Here is a 24,508-nt window from a genome sequence, read left to right on the forward strand (position 1 = left end):
CCCAAATTATATTGTTCCAAGATCTGTATGATTCTCTTTTCCAATTCTAACAACAACAATGCATTCAAATAGATGTACGATCGAATTGTTACTTTGAATTAGGTTCCTCGCCCCTTTCCGCTCATTTTTTCTCCTGGAAGGATCATTGTGCTTGAGGTCTTCTTGTTGAGTGAATCAAGCAGGATGTTGTAATATTTGTCAAGTGAAATAAGCAGAGGATGATGTAATAATTTCAAGATGGACTGATGTGTTAATTATTGTTTGCAGCTAACATGACCAATCAAGAGCCGTCATTTTTGCATCTCTCCCTCCAACTATGCTGTGTAGTTATGCCTACTATGACGAGTTGATGGAAGTAGTTCAGAACAACAACCTTTGTGACCAAAGTGTTACAACACCACCCTAAGATGACCTTTTATAAATCAGGGCTGAGGCATGAAGGTACTACAACGATGCCTAGTCTGGTCTAAGGAGGAGTGGAACTGTTGAAAGCTGCAGCAAAGAGAAGCGGATGCTTGTGTCAAAAGGAAGTTGAGTTCAAGTTTGGAGCACGTGTTGGTCAAGGAGGAGCACCTAGGAATGCCATCCACCACATAAGCCGCTGGTGACAACACCTTGTATAGGTTGCGCAAACTTAAAGAAGTGCAAGCCTGTCTTCTTGCAGGGAACCAAAGAGAAAATCGGCTTCATTACTACTTCTGGAGAGGCTCTATGCTTCGGAGTCCAAAAATGAGCTCTGGTTTGTTGAAGTATACAAGCAGTTGTGTTGAGTCCTAAGGTTCTGAGGTCGATCATCTGGTCTTTCAAACAGGAAATGTTGTTGATTTCTTTCTTCATACTTCCCCCTTTTTCCCAATAATGTTGTAACGATATCTTGGGAGTTTATGAAGGTTCGAACTTTTAGAATCTATTGAAACTTGGGGGAGCAACACTCGTGATCTGAAAATGATGGGCAAGTAGCTTATTGAGGCCCTACTTTCGTTGAATTTCTTGTACTCAACAAGTCTCCGAATGATCTGACAGACTTGAGATACCATCAAACTACACTATTAATATTATTCACCATCGGTTCAAATTCAGATCATGAAATTTCAGCATGAGGGCCATCAATACAATGGCATTAAAAAACAAGGGGTCCTGAACATGAAGTAGGGAAGTTGAACAAAAACACATACTAATTACTTCAACTAATTAAACTTTGGACATACACTTGGTTCAGGATCTGCAATCATTCACACTGGGTCGAATTACTTCAGTTTCTTGCCTACTTCATCTTTCATAACTCAATTTAAACCCCGGTCTGGGAAACCCCAACCACAACAGAAGGTAAAAAGGAAGAGCAAAATTGAAACTTTTTTTCATCTTTTTTGTTTTTGTTTTTGGGTGAAGTAATTAAAATGTATTAGAATGGCATCAAGAAGATGCAGAGATTACAACTAAGCATAAAGCTGCTTCAAACAAGAATTAACATGAAGTTAGCTGAGCAAAAACCTGTAAACCAGTCAAAAGATCCAAAAAGATATCCCCTAAGACCCTACTGTGCTAGAGTTAGGAGCTAACGAAATCCAAAAACTATCCACTGTTTACAGGGGAGAAAAAGTGCCAGCTGAAAAGAGTAACTAAACATCTAGCCTTAATGATACTTATGGAAGTTGATATTCCATCCAAAACATCCGCAGTTTCTCTCTTTCCAAATACTCCAAAAGATTGCTGTCTTTTCAATTGAAAAAAAAGCCAAAAACTTGATTACAAGAACTTATTTACAACAGCACATGATGATAGAGGCACACAAGCATGCAGACTGCAAAGTACCGACTCAAAGCACAAAAGTTTAAAGAACTATTAACACTGCATTTTCCTAGACAAACTTCCGAGCAGCATTCCTAGAAGGCTAAATGGCTCATTGGATAACACTACTTACTTTCGGATCAACTTCACAAAAAGACCTGAAAATGCAACAAAGAGACATAGTAACTGCAAAATCATGATACGGGTAAGTCGTTTCTTCATCAATCTCACATCTTCTAGCATAGCTGTCAATCGATCATTGATTTCTCGCAATACATTTAAATCAATTGGTTCAGCATCCCTTGGCATATATGTTTCCAGTTCAGGCATGTAGTGTTCAATTACAATCCGAGGCTTGCCGTTTGGACGGTAATTGATCCTAGTCGGAAATTCCTCTGGCAGCGCCTCCAATGATCCTTGGGATGCCATTCTAACATCATATGAAAAAATAATTTATAAGCAACTGCCTAGTTCATGAAAAACTAGATGATGAAAAATATTCAACTCTCATCAACAACCGAAACAGAAAATAAAATGTTCTCAACACCCCAACCTCAAGCCCAAAGAAAACAAGCGGGGCTTCCATTTTCCCGTTAACATTTGACCTTGAATTTGTTGTACAGCAAAGTATTATGGTATCTTCTTCATATACAACATTATGTTTCAAGCTCTACCATCCCATTTATTTCATATTTCCTTCAAAATTTACCTATCCAAACAGGAGGAATGACTCATGCTCTTCTTTCCAACTAAATATAGGTGAAGTTAACATTTTCATCTGATTGGAAATTGAGAATAAACATTTCTTCTGTCATCTGTAGAAGAGAAACCTATACACTCTTTTTGGTATGACAGAAAATAATTTTATATGACATCTTATTATTTACTCTTCCAAGAAGACAAGCCCTTGTAACGAGAGTAGCCATGTGACAAAGACTCATCTTCTTGTAAGGGTCTTCATCATAATAAATAGAGAAGAACCCCCAGGTTGTGGACTTGTGTGAGTATTTGGCACATATCTATGTGTGAGAACTATGTAAAGAGAAAACATCAGCTTTTTTTATCAGTAGTGTAAAAGGAAAGCAGCATTACCTATTGAGAAATACAAATATGGCGGAGGAGTGAGGGAACAAAATATCAAGAACAAGAAAGAAGGAAAGAGAACCCTATTACCACTGTAAACTTTAATTTATCAATAAATTATATGTACACTTCTACATTGGTGGAGCAAAACTTTTAGGGAACAATAAAAAGCAAGAAAGCAGACTTGTGCATTCGCTGAGAAACATTAACCTCCACGATGGAGGTCAATGGTTTTCCTGGATGTGGCTCCAAGGCCGGACTGGTTTCCTTAAGGGGTTGTTTGATTCCTGGATTAGTTATGGAGGGATTATAACACAGAGTTTATATATATAGTGAATAATAATGTGGAGATTGTTACGCGACGAATAATAACGTAGAGATTCTCATGTAAGAATTACCTACAGTAAGAACGTTTTTATCTATAATACTCTGATTCATGTATTGATACACATATTCTTATTCAACATCCTATCTCATGGATATTAGCAGCACAAGGTTAATTAGACCAACCAAATGTTTTGTCTACGTGGAGTTTAATACCGCAAACTAAACATTGCATTAGTTATAACGGAGATTATTTTCTTATGCAACCAATTTAACATTGTATTGCTTATGTAGAATTTTACGCTTGGAGTATTTTGCATATGCAGCCAAGCAAACCCCAAGTCAAAACCCAAAATTGGAAAACTACTTAGTTACCAAACACTAGTGTTCTTGTTCTCATCACTCTAAGCCCTATAAATTCTTTTTAGTTTTGCTTTGTGATTGTAAAATTCTAAAGTTTTTGTCCAACTACTCCTTGAATTGTGAAATTGTTTACATTGGAGTGATCAGCCTCATACTTTTTTGTTTTTCTTTATACAACCAAAAGTGACAGCAATAACAAGGAAAATGCACTCTTAACAATCCAAACAAATCTAACCCCTCCCTAACTAAAAAAACAATTAAAAAAAAGAGAGAGTAGGAGAGCTAAAAAAATAAGGTACAGCAAATGCTTACCAAACAAAAGAAAACAAATTATTTTTCCACTAAAATAATTTAAATAAAAATTACTCACTAAATCCAGCCAAAATTCCCACATTTTTTCTTTACATTTTCAAGATCGCAAAATTGTACTAAAATGAATCATAAGAACAAAGAATTGTTCCTCAAAGAAAAAGGAAAAGATGGGTATGAAACTTACTGAGAAGGAGAGGAATGGGGTTTAGGAAATTCAGAAAGATCGTTGCGAAAATAGAGACAACAAGATTGTGTGTCCCAACACCTGGGACTGAGTGAAAAGCAGGAAGCTATGGCATGTGGTAACTTTATTGGGCTGAATTATGGGCTTTTATCACATGGATCAATATCATTTTTTTGCACGGATTGCCCTTCGTTTGGGGTGGTCTTTAAATTTTGCCACTTGTATGTGTGCTTTAAATTTTGCCTTCATATTTGTGGCCTTTAAATTTTGCCCTTTGCTTGGAAAAGATGAGCGAATACATGAAATTGGGTTCGAACCCCCGCTCAAGCATAAAAATAAAAAAATAATTTCGCAAGGCAGACTGGAGTGTACGGATCCAAAGATACAATCTTTAAGAAAAAGTTAAACATATGCGGATCGTGATAACTAAAATTCGCCCTCAAGGCAAAGTACCTTGCACAGCTCTCTTTAGTTAAACATAACTAAAAGTCTCATTGAGGGGGCATATAAAATTTAAACTTTGCCTTATAAGGCAAACTTTTTTTTTGGTCAAAGTCTATTTTATTCCATCCAAAAAACTTGTACAACATTGAAAGTTAGTGGCCTTCAACTCGTACATGGTAAAATTCCTACTCACTAACTTGTATAAGTCAAACTAGAGCAACTATTACATTAAAAAAACACCAGCTTTTAATCAACTACACTTGGTAGTGGATAGAATTATGCTGCACCAAAGAGTTTCTCGCCATTTGAAATTGTTCCTGCCTTGGATGTGAATATGTTGTGCAATCTCTCTGTAGTCTATCGGGGAAGCCGAGTATTTTGAAATACGAGTAAAGTTCCTTTCTCTCCAAACCAATGCCACTAGCATACCAAAAATGCGTGAGTAATGGAACGTTGGCCTAATTTGTGTCTAGGTTCAAAGTGTGAGATCCATGTGATTTCATCTTGCACAAATTTCCCTATTCTTCCTAAAATATGCATCTCTACCCATACCAACAATCTGTCACAATCCTTTTGTGACGGAGCATTCAAAATAAAGATGAAAATATTCTTCGGGTCTCACTTACGTAAGATGGGAAAATATTTCGAAGTCTATCAACGTTGCTAATCTACCTCGTATTGCCACCAAAGTGTGAATTTGTATCCGGGATGGACATTTACTGTTTACAGCAGATAATACTTTTCCATGTAACTTTGTATATATGCTTGAAAAAATACATATATGTGCTTCAAGTGCAAAGTTTACATAAGGCATAATAAGTATGCCCACCTCGCATAAGTTTGGTAAATCATCAAATGTTTTTATGCTTACTGGGGCATACTTTTAACGTGGCAAACTTTTATCTTGGGATCCAAGACAAACTTATGAAGAATTATCAAAGTTATCTTTAACCGGCATACTTCGTTTTCGCCCATAAGGCATAAGATGCCGGTCCGCATAACTTTGCTAATTCCTTCACAATCGTAGTGGGGCATAGCGAAATTTAAACTTTGCCTTGCGAATTTTTTTTAAAATTTTGTTGTGTGGGGTTCGAACTCCGAAACCTATAGGCGGACAAGGGCAAAATTTAAAGATTTCAAATATGAAGGGCAAAATTTAAAGACCACCCCAAAAGAAGGGCAATTCTGCGAATTGCCCGATCAATATTTTGACTCGTATTTTATCGAGAGAGAACTCCTAAAATAGTAAAAATTTGATATGACAGCCTGTTTTGACGTTGCCACGTAACTTGTATCCACCTTAAATTTTTGGGAAAAAAACGTTATGTCCCCCGAAAACAAAATAATTAACCGCTCATACCACTTTTACTTTCATGCCCTTGAAACTGTTTACCCGAAATTCACTCAAAATTATGATACCAATATGGTATATAAATATACTGAGATGGTATCATATTTATTTATTCAAAAGACACACTTTTCTCAAAAGAATCTCTATGATACCATCATCTTATATACATATATTGTGATGGTATCGTGGAGAAAGGGTTTTGGGGGAGGGGACACTCGAGAAAATATTTTCGACCGGTTGGGTAAGAAGCGAAATTAGTTTAAGAGAGGGCATGGACGGGTAAATATTTTACATTTTAGGGGTATTTTTTGTTGTTTTTCCTAAAAAATTTATGCATATATATCCACTTCAGGCATGCGGTGTCTAAAGATAGGCTTGACAATACCGAACTCGAGACACAATGTCTAAAGTTATATATGGTTGAAATTCAGTCATTTTTGCTTGAAGTTCAAACAAAAATGGTTACACTTCAATCATTTTTGTCTGATTTCAGCTATTTTTGTCCTAATCTCATGCACACAGCACACATGGGTAAAGTTCAAGTAAAAATTGTTGATTCGCTGAAGTTAGGGACTAAGCTGGTTTGGACCCACCAATGACAAGAATCGCATAGCTTCAACTGAATAAATATTTTTCTCAGAACTTGGTTCGGAAAAGAAAACATTTCATCAACAGAAGGATCAATCCCTAATACAACACAAGTTTTCTGGTAGCAAAATTTACAAGTTTAAATTCCATGAGGGTTGATTCGGGTTGCTTGCTTGATAGCAGATCAATTTAAACAGGAAATCATGCAGATTCTGAGAGTCATAACTAGAAAAGGGGGATATAAAACTTAAACAGCATAACTGCTTGTCATTGTTCTAAAATGCAGATTTTCACCTTTTAATTGTCGATATAATGGAAGTCTGAAAGGGAGTTTTATAACATTTTCACACAGGCATCCATAGATAAACACAAAGGTCCTGCGATACTATTGAATTGCCAAAAATATCTCATAAAAAGTATGCTTTACTTTCTATGCACACACTCAGTTGCTTTTTTCATCAGGTACAATAAATAACTAGGCAAATCTATCTAGAAGATAAGAGCTTTGCTTCAACAAACTGAAAAAGCATTCTGCAACTGGGGTTGAAGTAAATAAAAGCAGTAGCTCCCAGGAATGCCACAATAGATGATGGAACAAAAGTCTCCAAAAATGCATCTTTGAACAGATCATCATTTTCTCCTGAATTTGGATCTGATGCTGCTGTGCTCCTTCCACAAGTTTCCTGGAGAGGTAATCCACAAAGGAAAGGATTGCCTTCATAGCTGCTAGCTTCAAATGTTGCAAACTGAGCCTTCCTATCTGGTGCGCGTCCTGATAAATTGTTGTTTGCCACTGAGAAGACTGCTAGAAAGTTTAACTGAACTATTTCCGGGGGGATTCCACCACTCAATTTATTGTTGGATAAGTCCAAGCTTTGTATTTGCTTCAAGTTGGAAAATGCCCTTGGAATGGATCCATTCAGTTGATTATGTGATAAATTTAGAGTATGAATATCGCTTAGGAACCCAAGTTCAGGAGAAATTGGACCTATCAATTTATTCATAGAAAGATCGATCCCAGACATATAATTCAAGATGCTTCCTGTATATGACTCAGACCTACTCTTTGAGATAAATTCTATTTCTTCTGCCACATCTGATAAGTAAAATCCAGCTTCAACATATTGGTTTACACGAAGTACGCTTTGATACTCGTACGTCCTAAAAGGGGTATACAATGTCCACCCATATTCATCAGTCTCGAAGGTTTGATCGTGTGCTTTCTTCCGACCAAATGGTATATCATTCAAACATGAAGGTATGGGACCAGAAAGGCTATTGGAAGAGAGATCTAGTATGCTGATGTTTTGAAGCTGACATAGCTGAAAAGGAATGGAACCTATAAAGTTGTTTCCCTTTAATAAAAGATTTCTCAAATTTGGGAGTAAACTGATCCACGTTGGAATTTTCCCTGACAGTTTATTATCCCTCATATCTAGTGTCACAAGGGAAGATGATCCATAGAGAGCTCTTGGCAAAGGTCCTGAGAGTTCATTTCGTTGAAGGTGTAAATATTTTAGTGATGACAGATTGAAACAAGAAGGTATGTTATCAGAAAGACTATTCCATGAAAGGTCTAAAAAACTCAGTTGCACAAGTCTGCAAAAGCCCACTGGTATAGGACCTTTCAACAAGCTTCTGGACGCACTAAGGGATCTAAGGAAAGAAAATTCCCCTATCCAATCAGGTAGTTTTCCCGAGATTGAGTTATCACTTAGTTCCAACAGTCTCAGGGAGGCGCTTGTAAGAAGTCCAGGTAACAAATGTCCGGAAAAGAGATTATTATCTAAATACAACACCTGGAGCCTTGTGAGGTTCCATCTTTTGGGAAATAACTGCCCCTGCAGGTTATTATGTGAAAGGCTCAGCAAAGTCAATTCCTTGCAGCCCATAACCAAATGTTCAGGTAATTCTCCAGTGAAGTTGTTGCCCGACAGATCCAATGATCTCAACTTATTCATGTTGCCGATTGAATGAGGAATACTACCTTGAAATGAGTTTCTAGACATGTTCAAATACATCAAATTTGGGAAAATATGGCCAATAGATGCAGGAATGGGGCCCTGCATATCATTCTTAGACACATCAAGCCAAAACAAATCAAGATCTTTAGAATCAGCAGGTAACATAAATTGACCCATGAATGAGTTTTGAGCAAGACTAAGGAACTCTAATTTTGTGTTGTTTATTAGTAGCCAAGTGGGAAGCTCTCCAACCATAGAATTGTAACTGAGGTTAACAACTCTTAAATCATGCTGGGTCAAAAGAAAGCTCGGAATAGATCTAGTTGGCTCATTGATTTTGCAGTTTGATAGTCGTAGGACTTTTAGCTGAAATAGAGGTTTCCAGGTTGTATTTTCTGTGTATACATGCAACTCCTTGTTAAGGCTATCAAGTTCTAGAACCTCAAGATTGGAGTTGTTAGCAAATGAGCTCAATGAGATGGACCCTTCAAAATGGTTCAAAGAAAGAGAAAGGTATTCAAGGGACTTGAGACTAGACAGGAGATCAGAAGGAATGGTTCCCTCAAGGTTATTTTCAGAAAGTTCAAGGAGACGGAGGGATGTTAAATTGCTGATACATGGAGGAATAGATCCTTTTAGGCTGTTTCGGCTAATATCCAACTCTTGGAGGCTTCTCAAATTACATAAACCTGAAAGGTGAAAAGTTGACAAAGATGAAGTAAGGAAATCTTTTCTTCATGAGGGGAGGTCAAATTTCTTGACATGACAAGTAATAGCTTCACCTCTGTTATTCAGAGAACTTCAATATGAACAACAATGATAACTACTCTAGTTTACTAATCTTACCCCATTTTAAGATTCAAACAAATAAATGTAGGAAGTCCTAACACTAAATGCATGACTATCTGCCAATTCCTCCTGGAAATCCACTTTAACATGCCGACCCTCGGAGGAAATTGACAAACAAGGCAACGGGTTCCCTCAGTTTTTACTTACGTCTTCCCGCCTCCATCTTCACCTCTCACCACAAACAGTTAGATGAACTGATGGAATTATTCTTTTTTTTCTTCTTTCTTAATAAGCATGAATAATTAATGCAACTTATGATGCATGGGTTAAAGATTCAACCATTGGAGATAATGTATTGGGATAATAAACTAAATTGAGTATCTAGCGTAAAGAGAGCACACCTTCCTCCGGGAAAGAGCCATTTAATTCATTGCTTCTAAATGATAAGCTCTTTAAAGATGTCATGGCCCCAATAGATGGAGGCATCTCGCCAGCAATCTCATTATAACCCAAGTCAAGCATCTCCAGGCCCCTTAATGTTGTCAACTCTGTGAAAAACAAGTCGATTAGGGAACTAAATGTACAATTGCACAAGGCTATTTAAATTTTCTCCCCAGGTTAAAGGGTACAAGGTACTGCTTAATTACCTTGGAATGTGGATAAATTTTTCAGACGATTAGAGCTAAATCTGAGAAACTTTATGGACTCTAGGCCATTGAAAGATGGAATTTCTGTTAGTGAGTTAAAACTCAGATCCAAAATTTGTAATTTGTTTAACCTCAATACTCCGTTGAAGCCTGCATTATATCAATCAAGAAAATTGCATAATCATCAGAAAAAATCTAAGTTTTTTTTTTTCCAGGTAAAATACAAGGAAAGTTAATAAAGCATTAAGACATCAGAACAGTTCACAAGGATGCTCTTTCTTGAATGCAGATTTATCTTCATGAAAGGCCTTATCATATCTACTCTGGTTGCTGCATCTTATTCATGTGAACCCTTAGGTTACAGCTGAGAGGAAGATAACTCAAAGTTGATTAGGTCTTTGAGACTATTCACAAATTCTCAGCTCTTAGCTTTCTATATTGTCAGAATAACAGGTTGAACTGCTGAAGAACACAGAAACTAAAAAAAATTGAGTTGTTCCAGATTGAAGATTCTTGACATTTACAACTTTCCAAATTCAAGTTATCTCCAATACCCTGCTAAGTTTTCATCCTCATGCCTCAGAATTATTTTCCTACCTTTTTCGTTTAAAGTCACAAAAATAAACTTCCAAAGAATATAAGAGAAGAGAGAGAGAGAGAGAGAGAGAGAGAGAGAGAGAGAAGTCAGCTTTTTATCAGCAAGTTAATTACTCAATGTCCTGCTAGAGTTCTTGTACAAAAGCAAGTTGCATTTCTTCTCAGTAGTTTATTATAGACTTAAGAAATCTAGTTAATATTACAAAGAAGAACAACTCTCCCTTTGTTGTTGAAGTGTGTGTGACCATCTCATCTAAAAGCTTAAGCTATTTGAGAGCACACTTTCATTTAATTAAATTATGTCTTCAATACGCCCCTTATGTGTAGACCTGATCCTTTTTCTTGGACAAGCACGAGGAAATCTTTTTAATAATAGGTGGCAGTAAAACTCGAACTAGGATCTCTGCTTGCACAGATACAGTATTGGTGTATGTGACCATCTCATCGAAAAGCTTAAGTTGTTAGAGGGATGACATTTTTATTTAGTTAAATTGTATCTTCAAACACCCTTGTTCCAAATTGAAAACCATATAAACCATTTAAGGAAATCCCAAAGCAATATTCATTCTCCAGAAGCAGAATTCATTCTCCGAGCAAATTCTGCATTACTGCTAGAACCATCATTATTTCTAGTAGCAAGAGGTAAGATATGGTGTTGTTTCTGGTATTCATATTAATCAAACATCTTAAAACCTGTACCAAGCCAAGCGAAACATTGGGTAACAGAACAAATTTGTCCTCCTAGCCAGTATCTTTTTTCTTTTCTTTTTGAAATAAAGACGACTTACTGAAATACGCAACAAATTTACAAATCATGGAAGGGAGACTAGGCCGAAACCCATATGGAATCAATGAAAATTCTAACAAGTGAGAAAAGACACAAGCCTCTATTCTCTTTAGAGTTGATTTCCTCAATCCAGCTTAGCTAGTACAGTTCAACAATACCAACAGATATAGTAAAGATTACTCCTCCTAATCGATATCAGAAGATACAATCCAGCACGATACTAGATTTTCAATTATGTTAATCAAAGATGAAATGTAACAAAAGCATGGACACTTAAACTTCTTCAATCATTCCAAATAGCATAGACACAATATGTCACTTCCTCTTGTCCATTTTATGTGGCACCATCAAAAAGACTTCTCTTTGATTACCATTGCTTCCAAAAAAAAAAAAAAAAATTGAATATTTTGAATTATTAACTATTGTACTACTGCCTCTGTCCCAATTAATGTGACGCTCATTCCTTTTTAGTCCATACTAAAAAAGAATGAAATTTTTCTATATTTAGTAACGATTTAACTTCAAACTTCTCATTTTACCCTTACGGAAATTGATTTGTAGCCACAAATTTCTATGGCGTATTTTAAAACAAAAGTTTGAAAATTCTTGCTTTTTCTCTTAAACTCCATGCCCAGTCAATCACCTTCACATAAATTGGGACGGAGGGACTACTTTCTATATTGTTTCCAAACATATAAATTTATTTCAGAAAACTTGACTAATCTGACCCTAATTCCGCCACATAATATGGAAGAGCATATTAATTGCTCCATATGAAATACTCATACCTATATAAACTACTACTCCCTGTGTCCCGATTAATGTGAATGTGATTGACTGGCACGGAGTTTAAGAAGAAAAGAAAACTTTTGAAACTTGTGATCCAGAAGAAGTCATAAATATTTGTGTGGATATAAATCATTTCATTAAGGGTAAAATGATACTCCCACCGGTTTAAACTTCTTTTATTTTTTGATTCAAAAAGAGTGTCCACTTACCAAATCAAGAAAAAATTAACCTTTTTTTATATTTTCTCTTATTAAGTGTTAAGTGAACAAATCCTAATACTTATTATCTATTTTTGCCTACAAATTAATATTTTCTTAAGGATGTGCAAACATCTAAGCGGGCACTCTTTTTGAACCGGAGGGAGCAGTAAATTAAACTGTTACTGCTAAATATAAAAAATTGTTATTCCTTTCTAGGATAGACTTAAAAAAAAAGTGTCACGTAAATTGGTACGGATAGATTACGAATTAATCAGAAGAAGGGAGACGAAATGACCTGTAATAAAGTTACCATCCAATCTTAACTCTTGCAGCTCTTCAAAAGGAAGAAACAAAGAAGATTCAATGAAGAAATCCTTGTCATGCATCTCTCTTTGTCTTGTGCGATTAAGAGAAAGTTTAGTCACCCGTTTTGTCAATTCACTGCAACCAATGCTTTCCCACTTACAACAATCCATTTCTTTACCACCCCAAGACGAAAGTGCAGTCCTGTTTGGGTAGTTTAAAACATCCTTCAGTTTCAAAAGAGCTATTTTTTCTTCTTCCCAAAACGCTAAACTTCCATTTGCATGAAGAAGTACATGTAGCAGAAACCATATTGCTAAGAAATCTGCCATGCATAAAGACTAATTGTGTCTCTAAAAGTGTTAATGAATTTTGAGTAATTAAGTCATACACCATAATATAGGAGTAGTAAAAGCGAATGCCTTTTGGAGTTGGTAGTGAAATTTTGAAGGAAATTGATGACCAGTACAGTATTAGATTTTGACTTAGTCTGGTTTGGGGGCTGAGGTTGAAGTATGTGGTCTCATGAGAATTGGAAAAGTTGGAATAGTATAATGTTGAATTTCATGTTGAAAATTGTTATAGGAGTATTAGCTATGCAAAATTCAAACTTCTCTATTTTTAATTTTAGTGTTATTTTTTCTAACATTCTAAACGAAATTGAAATAAGGGAAAAAGGGCAAGTATAAATCTAAGATATTCTCTGAGGGGTTTGAAAAATAAAAATGTAGTGTTCGAGGGTTAAACGTGGAACTTCAAGGTGAATTTTGAACCCCTAAATCACTTAACCGACCCCTACCATATATACATAAAACATATAAACATACCTTATATATACAGTGTATTATTTTTACGAAGGGTGTTCGGGGGAACACCATCAATGGGCTGTAGATCCGCCCCTGAATATACACCTCAACTTTGCGAATTAGAGCAGATATACCCCTCATTAAAAAAGGAGTGCATATATATCCTCGCCGTTACACAAATAGTGCATATTTACTCTTTTGTTAACAGAATTTTATTTTTCGAATTAAAAATTACTTGCCTTGTTTTTTAATTTAAAAATTTCCATGTGTCTTTAAAAAAATCAAAATCTTCATGTTAACCCAATTGTATTTCTCCAGCAAAATCACCCAAATCTTCACCAAATTATCCCAAATTTCATATATGAACTCTTCAGGACATTCCCGAATTTTTTGAAAAAACAGTCATTTGAAATATAGCCAGCTTGCGCAAACCCGAAAGTTTAAACTTGAGCTTCAATCGCTCCGTTTCGAGTTTGCCTCAAGAAACTAAATCTGATTCACCACTTTCATCACTCAGTTCCATGCACAGTTAAAAGTACCACATTTAGAGTACAAATTAATTAAATGCTTATTGAATGTGGTTATGCAGCAGAATAGCTTCAGAACGTTAGTAGAAAATGCATGGCAACAGCACATCCCTGGTTATGTTGTATTCAGTGTTTGGAAGAAACTGCATATGGTGGCATCAATCAAGACAACTACAAAAGGAATATTCCTCCATTGAGAAGAAACTGACACAGTATAAAAGTAGACTGCAGGAAATTCAGGAAGCTATGTCTATTGACCTCTTTAACCAAGCATTGATTATAGAAGAGAGAGAGGTTTTACGGGAACTAAAAATATGAGAAGCAGTCAATGAGAAGGTGTTGAAGCAGAAGTCTAGAGCACTTGGATTAATCATGGAGACAGGAATTCAAAGTACTTTTTTGCTCACTTGAAAGTTGGGCAAGCTAAAAATCGGATCTCTTCCATCTACAATGAGCAGGGGATCAAGATTACTAATCCAAGTCTTATATAATAGGAGTTCATTGGATTTTTCAAACACTGCTTGGTCAAGCAGCTAACACCATACCTTGTATAGATATATGCATTGCTAGAGATGGCCCCTGTTTAACATTAGATCAACAACAACAATTGCTACAACCAGCCACTGCTGCAGATGTGTTCCAGGCTCTAAAAGATTTGCCACCTAACAAAAGCCCAGGTATTGATGGTTTTAATGCAGAGTTTTTCAAAACTTATTGGGATGTGATAGAAGAGGAAGTCACTGAAGGAATACTACAATTTTTTTCAATTGGGAAACTGTTGAAAGCAGTTAACATAACTACAGTGACACTGGTGCCTAAAGTTAATGCTCCTTCATATGTTAAAGAATATATCGACCTATTGCATGCTTTACCACTCTCTATAAACTGATCTCCAAGATACTCACTGTTAAGCTAAAAGAGGTGTTTGACTATGTAGTAAGTCCAGCCCAATCAGCTTTTATAGAAGGTAGGAATATATTAGATAATGTCCTTATTGCACATGAGTTGGTGAAGGGCTATTCTCATAAGGGGATCTCAGCCAGATGCACAATTAAGGTTGATATTAGAAAGGCTTATGACTCTAGTGCATGGCCCTTCCTGAAAATGGTATTACTGGAATTTGGGTTCCCTTTAAAGCTGGTGGAGTTAATTATGGAATGTGTGACAACTGTTCAGTATTCTTTACTAGTGAATAGGGGATTGCTTCTACTTTCAAGGCTAAGAAGGGGCTCCACATTTTTTCTTTACATTTTGAAGATCGCAAAATTGTACTAAAATTCATAAAAATGAATCATAAGAACAAGAATTTCCCAATAAAAAAAAAAAGAAAAAAAAAGATGGGTATTGAAACTTACTGAGAATGAGAAGAATCGGGTGGGAGAGTGAGAAGCAGGTGGCAATGGCCTATGGTAATTTTATTTATTGGGCTGAATTATGGGCTAATGGGTCAATATTTTGACTCGTGGGCATTATGGGCTTTTATCTAATGGGTCAATATTTTGACTCGTGGGCCTAAGTATTTTATCGAGAGACAACGGGTCATTTGCACTTTTATCCCTATTTTGTGCTGGTCTTTAATTTTTCCCTAATACATAAATTATTATTTTGAGAATCATAATGTAGATATTTTCACCAAAAATAATAATATAGGAACTTTTCCGTTGAAATTGGTTACTGTAAAGGTATTTTTATCGTAAATATTGTAATCTAGATATTGTTAATGTATGATCTTCTATTTGATGTTCAACACCTCATAAAATTATACATAAAAATAATAATGGATGCTTAACAACATAATTCAAATGTAGCATAGTCATGTAAAAGTTGGTATATTAGTAACGTTGAGTTTTATATTGAAAATTGTTGTACTAGTCATGCAAAGTTCAAACTCCTCTAGTTTAAAATTTAGTGTAAATTTTTGTAACATTCTCAAAATTGCAATAATGAACACCTTCTCTTTAGAACTTTTTGAGAGCCCTTCCAATTACAGGCAAGAGAAACAGAAGTGGCCAAATCTTCTACCAAAGAGTTATATAAACAATGGGTAATTGGAAAATGATCAATTCATTTATTAGTAGCTTTACAACAAGCACCCTTCCCATCCTATGATCCTAACACCCTTTTCTCTCCCTTCTTTTTAAATACATAAGAGTAATTTTGTCCACCAACGCTCAGGCAGATAAAAAGGAATCACCAAAGTTAATACTTTTGTGAATCCCTTTTCTCGTGTTTGTTTCTTTCCTTTTTTTTTTTCCTTTAGACAAGCTCAATGAACTGAAAGCTAGCCCTCCATGCAAAAATAGTACTCCTCAGAATAGTTGCTCTTTAGTGTCCCAGTGACAACATTCAAAATTCTTCACTTTTTTCCTCTCTAATCTCCGAAAAAGAAGCATACAGATTAAAGAATTCAGAGGCTGCTATCATCTGCAAATAGCAATAAAGCGAGAGGAATACTACTCGAAACCAGTCTCTGATCAGCGAGAACCACCTGTGGAGATCTTAAAATTACCCACTCTCCTGTGGTCTTGCCTCTCTGCAACTCAAACAATTTACACAACGCGGATAGGATACATCATCCTTCTTCAATCTGCTCTAGTAAGAGAGAGTCCAGAATAATCCGAGAAACAATTGATCAAAATCGCTGCAAGAGGAACCGAGTTCCACCAAGTACCAGAGACCAGTCATGAGTAGCACATGAACAATTTCTTCATTTAGTCAGCAATGGATTCTCATCTAAATCAGATTCTCTTTTGCGTCTATAAGAATAGAACGAATCAACTACTACTCTCCCTACCCTTCTATATTTTCTCGTCCTTTTACTTTGCCTTCTCTTCCTTCCCTTTTCAGTTGCAGGTTGAGCCATAGGGACATAACTGAGCCATCCCAGTGGCAGTAACGCCGCAACAAACTGGATAACAATCCCAATATGCAGACTCGAGTAGTTACCAGACGTTATACCAAGGCAAGTAGCTAAAGCGACACCGAGAAACCCACTAAATACTGATGAAAAACACAGAGCTGACGCCAAGAAAGACATGAGAGATCCTTCACTTCCGGATGGAGCCAAACTTGCAAACAGCACATGGAATGGCAAGAGCTTAAATATTGCAATGGTTTCCGCTAGACCCGAGAAGCAGAGAGCAAACCATTCATTTGGAATTCCCAATTTGAGATTAAGCTGCTTAACGAGTACAAGGTCAAGAAGAAGAGAAGCAGCATATGTAATTTGCACAAGACCAATTAGTTTTCTCATCGGAACCCTTTTGCCAAACCGGTCATAAAGGACTGTCAAAGAAAGAAGCATCAATTGACCTATCACCTTTGACATCCCAATAACTGATGGATCAAGATTTAGGCATTGTGTCTGATAACAAAAGATTGATCCCGAGAGGACCGGGACTGCTAAAATTGACATAGCAATCCACATAAGAGGACGACCAATACTTTCTTCTCGAACTGCTACCATAAGATCCGAATACTGTTTTCTAAATATTTCCGTGATTGGTTCCCTAACAACAGAATAATTCGATGATTGAGCTAAACCAAGTGACTCTTCTCTGGTAGCTGAAGTTACTACTAATTGCAAAGCAAGCAGAACAGAAAAGGCAAGAAACATTAACTTAGGTTGTTGTGTTTTGAGTAGGAAATATCCTCCGATCAAGTTACCTAAAATTGCACCAGCAGCTGAAGCCATAAATGCATAAGATTGTAGACCGGGCATTCTGTTTCTTTGGCCATATTCAGCCACTAGAGCATCTTTGGCAACTTCTGTAATGGATGCTCCAACGTTGCTAAGAAGAACACATGCCATAATAGCAGGAAGCGCTTCACTAGCAGCTGAGGTTAATGTCAATTGACCCCACGCCAAAACTTGGAGGAAAACTGAAAGACCACATATTAGTGCTTGTACAATATCTATACAAAGATATTCTACTTGTACGTCGCTATATATTTTCATTCATACACAAACATGAATAGTTAAGTCAACAATTTCCAAGACCATCTCAACTTCTTCACACATACACAAACAAGAAAAGAAAAAATAAGAACAGAAAAGGAAAAGATGGCAAATAGCGAAGAACAAGATAAGTAGTATTTGCTAAAGAGGTAATTCAACTAAAGAAAGCTTTAATGCATATTGGATCATTTTTCATCCAGCTACCAAAAACTTAGCATATTGGCTTGCAATAGGTGAACTTTTCAAACCTACCTAATGAATATTCTTTGTTCATAGATACCGGTAAAATTTAGAGACAAAAGGAAATAAACAGTGCCTTGAAATCGGACTTCAGAACTTTGTTTCAAAGGTTTCTAAAAACTTAATTTTGACTTTGTACACTAAATTATGTCCATTGTACCCAGTCCTCCCCTCAAAGTGAGGCTTTCAGTGGTCTCTTGAATCTAGTGATCTTCAACTTCCAAGTAGTGAATTTCAAAACGTATTGCTTGCTTTACACTAAACATCATAGAAACCTTTTCCTATAATTACAGGACACTAAAAGCTACTGCTAACTTTATTCCAACAACCTTTACACGCTAGGAACCTAATTGCTTTTGTAGTCAAGCTAACGGAATCAAAACGTAAGTGGCAAAAAGGACCAAACAAAGTGAAGCAAAACAACACCACACCACACACAAAAACAGACAAAACTGCAAAACCTTGAAATTCCAGAAAAAAAAAGAAACAAATATAGCAGCTAAGGCCAAAGATATGACAAATCAAATTAACCAATGCAAAAGGGGAAGTAAAAATATTACCTCCAAGTGAAATATAAGGTATTCTATGAGCACCACCAATATAAACAGCATCAGACAAAATTCCATAAATAGGCTTAGCAACCATAGGTAAATTCCCAAAATTTTGCACAAGCTGCAATGTTGATGGATGCATATTCATTCCATCTGCCATATGAAAGTTAAGAGCCAACCAAGGAAAACACCTAAACCCCTGTACCCAATATCCAACCCCACACAATATTGACATATGTTGACTCTCCATTTGAGAAATACCATTCTTTTTCTCCTCAAAGAACACTTTTTTCTTTGCCTTATTAGGAAGTTGCTCAACTTGTTGAGCTGCTAATATCTTTATCAAATGAGTTTTGGGCTTCCATAGTTTGTCAATGGTGTTCTTGGGGCAATCATTTTGCTGATAACAACATGAAAAAGATTGATTTTTTCTGAAATTTTGGACATTGGGAAATGCTGGACAAGGATTTTGCTGGTGACAACATGAAAAAGACTTGTTCAAACATACTAAAGATTGGTTTTTTTTGAAATTTTGGACATTGGGTAATGAAGGGTTTCCACTGAAACCCACTGAACAAATCATGATTTTAAACAAAAGGGTGTTCTTGAAAAAAGTTTTTGGTTCTTGATTTTGGATGATTTTCTGAATCTTTAAGAAAGGAAGGAAGAATATAATCAGAGAGAAGGGAGAAATCTAGAAGATAATTTAACGATTAGAAAACATATTGTTGTTATATAGTTTCTTTTTTGCTCCAAAATAGTGTGGAAGAAGTATTATATTTTATTTAAGTTTATAGTTTAAAGAAAGAAGAAGAGGGTTCCAGCTGATACCTTGGCCAGCAGCTTTGTCTGTGTCTTTTCTATGGAGATTTGAAGGGACCCATTTACTAACCCCATTTGGAGTTTGCCCCACACGCGCCCAAACCCCAAATTAGATCCTCCTATTTTTATTTTAAAAAGAAAATTATATAAGTAGAGCAAATATAAAAATAAAAATTAAAGTTAAGAAAGTTTTTGAAAGTATAAGTTGTATTTGAACATAATTTTATCTAGAAAAAGTGAGAAATATGTGATTGGAAACTATTATTTCACTTACTAAATACTTCTCAAACAATTTCCGTAATATTTCGACTGTATTGCAAATATTTGTGTAGGTCTAAATTAGTACTGCAAATATTGAACATGTAAGCATCTACAAATATTAAATATTGTTATGGCCAAACATGCAATTTTCTTAATAGTTCTTAATAAAAGATTGAGCTTTTCTAATCTTGAGATCATAGACCCAACTTTTGCTGTAAAATTTGTGTTAGGACAATAGATCAAAGATATTAAATTTGGCTTAATTCATACTGTCAAATATACATACGCCCCTAGATCTGTGTCCTTTTATATTTTAGATAAATAAAAGAATTATAATTTTCTTGACGCTTAAACTATTATTATTCAACTTAAATAATTAATGTCATTTGTGTGATACAAAAAGACATCTCAGATAATTAGCCCCCGTTTGGCCATAAAAATTATTCACTTTATTCCGGAAGTTTTTTTTACTTTTTTTCGGAATCAGCATTTGGCCTACTAAAAACTCAAAAAAATTTGTTTTTCAAAAAAATTTCACTTTTTTCACTTTTTTACAATTATATTTCACCAAAAACTATAATTTCAAAAACTATGGCCAAACACAACTCCAACTCCAACTTCAACTCCAAAATTCCAAAAATAAGTGATTTTTTTTTTATATCTATTGACAAACGGGGCCTTAGTGTTGTGGTGTGAGACGTATTACATTTTTTCTTGTTTTAATATTCCTAATTTCATGGAAATTTGCGCGCGGTGATTATTGAAAGGTTTTGGGATCTTAACTTAACGGTGAAAAAATAACATAAGCAAGGACCCTAAAAACACAAACACGTAGCAGTAATAATCAACGGAGAAGACTTTGACATCTGGACATTCACCACTAACATAGAATATTGCCTTGAGTAGGAACTATGGTCGACTTGATTAATATACGTGGCACTCCTCCCTCTCAAAAAAGTTTTGTCTTGACTAGGAACTATGGTCGACTAAATTAATACTTCGGACATAGAATATTTAACAATTTTTAAATAAAAATTATATATTTAGAAGGGTAACTACTTACACAAATAACTATAGCTTAGGAGCTTCTAACCATAGCTATCTTTTTTTTAATTTATAATTCATAGCTACATTTAGGCAATTCGCGTGTATTTGAGTGTATTTGAATACACTGTTTGGTTGTATATATCCAACCTTATCTGATTTAGCGTTTAGTTGACTGTATTTGTATACATAGAATCTTAATATCTCTAAATACATGTGTTTTCAAATTGATTGTATTCCAGTGCATTTAAATACACGACGGAGCTGTGTATTTTACTGTATTGATATATTGATATATCCTTTTGTTTTGGCTGTATATGAATATTCGAGCTCTGATCAGCAAGGTCTCCACTGGCGTCGCAAAGTTGAATGTATTCGACTATATTTGAATGTATTTCAACAAAATTTCATATGCAAAATTTCAAATACACTGTATTTACTCGAAAAATTGTATACAAACATATGTATATAGATTATTCAAACAATACATACAATCAAATACATCTAGTTTGCCCCCAAAATACAATCAACCAAATACATATAACTTATATTTACACTAAAAAAAATAACGAATACACTCAAATACACTTAGATCTAAGATACAACAAGGAGAAGAAGCTATAGATTCCGGTATCCGTCAGATCTGAGAAGCGTAATGGCTTTTTTTTTTCTTCCGTGTTCTTTACAGAAAGTTTGTTTCTCCAAAGATGGAAAATTCCAATTCATCTTCCTCCGACGAAGGAAAACAAGTCTTTGAAGCTCTTTAAGAGTGGCGGGTATGGTGATATGGTAGTGCTCCGACGAGCAGCAGTGAGGTCCTGGTGTAGCGGTGGAGGAAGAAGAGGCGGAGGCAGTGGCATTTTTCAGATCTGGTGGTGTCGCCGTGGAGGAGGAAGAGGCGGGGCCAGATCTAGCCGGAGAGAAGCACTGGAGAGAGGGAAAGATATTTGGCCGGAGAGAGGAAAGGTATTTGACCGGATTGAGGAAAAGGTATTTGGCCGGAGAGAGAGAGAGAGATGTGAGGGAGAAGAAAAAGAGAGGGGTGAGGGAGATATAAGCCATAAAACCTAGTGTATTTGGAATAACTATGATAGGTACATGTGTATTCAAATTGATTGTATGTGTATTTTACTGTATTTATATATTGATATATCTGTTTGTTTTGGCTGTATTTGAATAGTCGAGCTTCGATTAGCAAGGTCGCCACCGGTGTCGCAAAGTTGAATGTATTCGACTATATTTGAATGTATTTCAACAAAATTTCAAATACACTGTATTATTGTATACAAACATATGTATAGAGTCATTCAAACAATACATACAATCAAATACATCTAGTTTGCCCCCAAAATACAATCAACCAAATACATATAACTTATATTTACACTAAAAATAAAATAACGATACACTCAGATCTAAGATACAAGAAGAAGAAGAAGCCATGGATTCCGGTATCCGCCAGATCTGAGAAGCATAATGGCTTCCTTTTTCTTCCGTCTTTACAGAAAGTTTCTTTCTCCAAAGAAGGCAAAGTCCAATTCCTCTTTTCCTCCGACGAAGGAAAACAAGCGCTGAAGCTCTTTAGTAGTGGCGGCTATGGTGATCTGGTGGTGCTCCGACGAGCAACAATGAGGTTGTGGTGTTGCCGTGGAGGAGGAAGAGGCAGAGGCAGAGGCAGTGGCATCTCTCATATCTCGTCGTGTCGCGGTGGAGGAGGAAGAGGCGGGGCCAGATCTGGCCGGAGAGAGGCACCGGAGAGAGGGAAAGGTATTTGGCCGGAGAGAGAGATGTGAGGGAGAAGAGAGAGAGAGGTGAGAGAGAAATAAGCCATAAAACCTAGTGTATTTGGTATAGCTATGACAGGTAGATTGAAAATTCACTGTAGTTATGAAAAGTAATTAAATTAAATACTAGTAGTATTTAGTAATCATAAATACCTAAAACAACCTTGAGGGAGCGTGTTCTTGATTAAGAAACATAAATTAATTTCACTAATCTAATCAAACGCTGTTCTTGCAATAATAAGCACGTTTTCTCTATATATACTTTAAGTCTTTTTGGCAAAAAATATATTTTAATTTAATATGATCACCTCTTTAATATTGAAACTACAGAAAACGTAAACACTATTTCGACGATTGAGAGGGGCAAAACACTCTGTATCACAAATTTATTCATTTTCAAGATTCTGATTTGAGAATTAATTGCGTTGTGCTGCAAAAAAAATTTAATCATCACACTATATCTTAGTTCGGTGTTTACCAACAACAAATTAGAGTTAATTTCTCTTATAACAATCCTCCAAATTAAAGAAAGATGCATCGAGTTGAGACTCTACACTGACACATTTTGTACATGAGACACATGCACAATACAGGCAATGTTATAAATACTTAATTATAATATTCCTTCCACACCCTGTTCACTTTGTTTAACTTACCATTACTCCACCATGAACATATTAAAATCCATTATAAACGCATGCAATCCATGCAACATTAATTGGCTGTATCTTTCATCGGAGTATAATTTTTATTTCCCCTTATAAACAATGCAAAACCAAAGAAAATATATGAATCATCCTCTTCATTATTCCTTACAATTCCTCTTGACTGGCCGCTTGCTCCTGGATCTCCTAATTTCTAGGGTAGACCAACCATGCATGTTCATTTATTAAAAAAGAAAGGACAAAAAACTTTGATGTTTGACCAAACCACCTCATTAGTAAGGTGCCTCCTAGTTGAATTTCTTTTCTAGGTAATAAAGTTAAAATATAGAAAAATTCATTCATATAACTTTTCTTTTGATCGAAAATGATAGTTATATGTAGTAGCTAATTAACACACGTCGTTTACCTTCAAATATCTCTTGAATCTAGTTATCTTCCAAGTAGTGAATTTCTAAGGGTATTGCTTGCTTTACACTAAACATTATAGAAACCTTTTCCTAGTATTATAATTAGAGGACACTAAAAGCTGTCTAACTTTATTCCAACAACCTTTACACGCTAGGAACCCATTTGCTTCTGTAGTCAAGCTAACAGAATCAAAACAAAAGTGGCAAAAAGGACCAAACAAAGGGAAGCATAACAACACCAACACCACACAAAAACAAACTGCGAAACCTTGAAATTCCGAAACAAACAGATAAACCAATGCAAAAGGGGAATGAGCACCACCAATATAAACAGCATCAGACAAAATTCCATAAATAGGCTTAGCAACCATAGGTAAATTCCCAAAATTTTGCACAAGCTGCAATGTTGATGGATGCATTCCATCTGCCATATGAAAGGTAGCTCTTGATGGAAATCAGCCATACACAGCGAAAGCAAATAGCCAGGATTGAAACTTGCATGTAATATAGACAACAAACAGTCATAGATTTTAATCAAACATAAAATCGATACTTATCTCTTGAAGCGTAACCGCGACCGAAAATCGAACCATCAAATAGGAGCAAATATCATCCACACGTTCATCCTCCAGTTCCACAGTCTTCTACTGTGTAACCCGAATAATACCAGAATCTGTGAAATTCGTGTGGGCGAATCTCTATGGAAAAATTGAAGAAAACTTCTAAAACCCGTAGCCTCTTTATGGAATAAGACCTCTATTTTATAACTACAGGTTTAGGGTTTTTCCCTTTTCAAAAACCTGTTGGGTCTTTATTTTCCACCAAGAAATAATATTCAATTTAATTCTTTATTATTCGGGCACAACAGGGACCACATAATTTAATTAAAGAGGCTTCCTATTATGGAATTAATTCAATAAATCTGAATTA

General features: G+C 35.7%; 2 protein-coding genes and 1 long non-coding RNA gene across 4 annotated transcripts; all 3 read right to left on the bottom strand.

Annotated features, from left to right (window-relative positions):
• Positions 1-1,713: 1,713 nt before the first annotated feature.
• On the bottom strand, positions 1,714-4,214 carry LOC132041749 (uncharacterized). The gene is made up of 2 exons (XR_009411230.1): positions 4,055-4,214; positions 1,714-2,218 (listed from the first exon to the last, which is right to left on the bottom strand). It is a non-coding gene; the product is annotated as an uncharacterized LOC132041749 (long non-coding RNA).
• A 2,465-nt stretch (positions 4,215-6,679) lies between these two features.
• On the bottom strand, positions 6,680-14,747 carry LOC132041611 (receptor-like protein 15). Of its 2 annotated transcripts, none has more exons than XM_059432400.1 (4): positions 14,392-14,747; positions 9,838-9,987; positions 9,592-9,738; positions 6,680-9,090 (listed from the first exon to the last, which is right to left on the bottom strand). In XM_059432400.1, exons 1-4 carry the CDS (start codon positions 14,408-14,410, stop codon positions 6,923-6,925), a joined length of 2,484 nt encoding a protein of 827 aa, XP_059288383.1. In that variant the 5' UTR covers positions 14,411-14,747; the 3' UTR covers positions 6,680-6,922. The 2 variants fall into 2 exon arrangements, with proteins under 2 accessions (XP_059288383.1, XP_059288319.1); XM_059432336.1 differs by lacking the exon at positions 14,392-14,747 and adding an exon at positions 12,506-13,291.
• Positions 14,748-16,463: 1,716 nt separating this feature from the next.
• Positions 16,464-19,415, bottom strand: LOC132041795 (probable folate-biopterin transporter 8, chloroplastic). The gene is made up of 2 exons (XM_059432515.1): positions 18,605-19,415; positions 16,464-17,728 (listed from the first exon to the last, which is right to left on the bottom strand). The coding sequence occupies exons 1-2, from the start codon at positions 19,176-19,178 to the stop codon at positions 16,554-16,556; spliced, it is 1,749 nt and encodes a 582-aa protein (XP_059288498.1). The 5' UTR covers positions 19,179-19,415; the 3' UTR covers positions 16,464-16,553.
• Between the last annotated feature and the right edge of the window lie 5,093 nt (positions 19,416-24,508).

This window comes from Lycium ferocissimum, chromosome 1 (genome assembly GCF_029784015.1).
Source record: "Lycium ferocissimum isolate CSIRO_LF1 chromosome 1, AGI_CSIRO_Lferr_CH_V1, whole genome shotgun sequence".
NCBI classification, from domain to species: domain Eukaryota; kingdom Viridiplantae; phylum Streptophyta; class Magnoliopsida; order Solanales; family Solanaceae; genus Lycium; species Lycium ferocissimum.

Bases quoted from the DNA above. Each gene is read 5' to 3' on its own strand.
- LOC132041611 (XM_059432336.1), bottom strand. From the start codon at position 12,845: ATGGCAGATTTCTTAGCAATATGGTTTCTGCTACATGTACTTCTTCAT. The intron at 9,988-12,505 runs GTCATTTCGTCT...GATATAATGCAG, and splicing joins GGATGGTAACTTTATTACAG to GCTTCAACGGAGTATTGAGG. The intron at 9,091-9,591 runs GTGTGCTCTCTT...TTCACCTTTCAG, and splicing joins TGGCTCTTTCCCGGAGGAAG to GTTTATGTAATTTGAGAAGC.
- LOC132041795 (XM_059432515.1), bottom strand. From the start codon at position 19,178: ATGATTTGTTCAGTGGGTTTCAGTGGAAACCCTTCATTACCCAATGTC. The intron at 17,729-18,604 runs GTAATATTTTTA...GTGGTCTTTCAG, and splicing joins ACCTTATATTTCACTTGGAG to TTTTCCTCCAAGTTTTGGCG.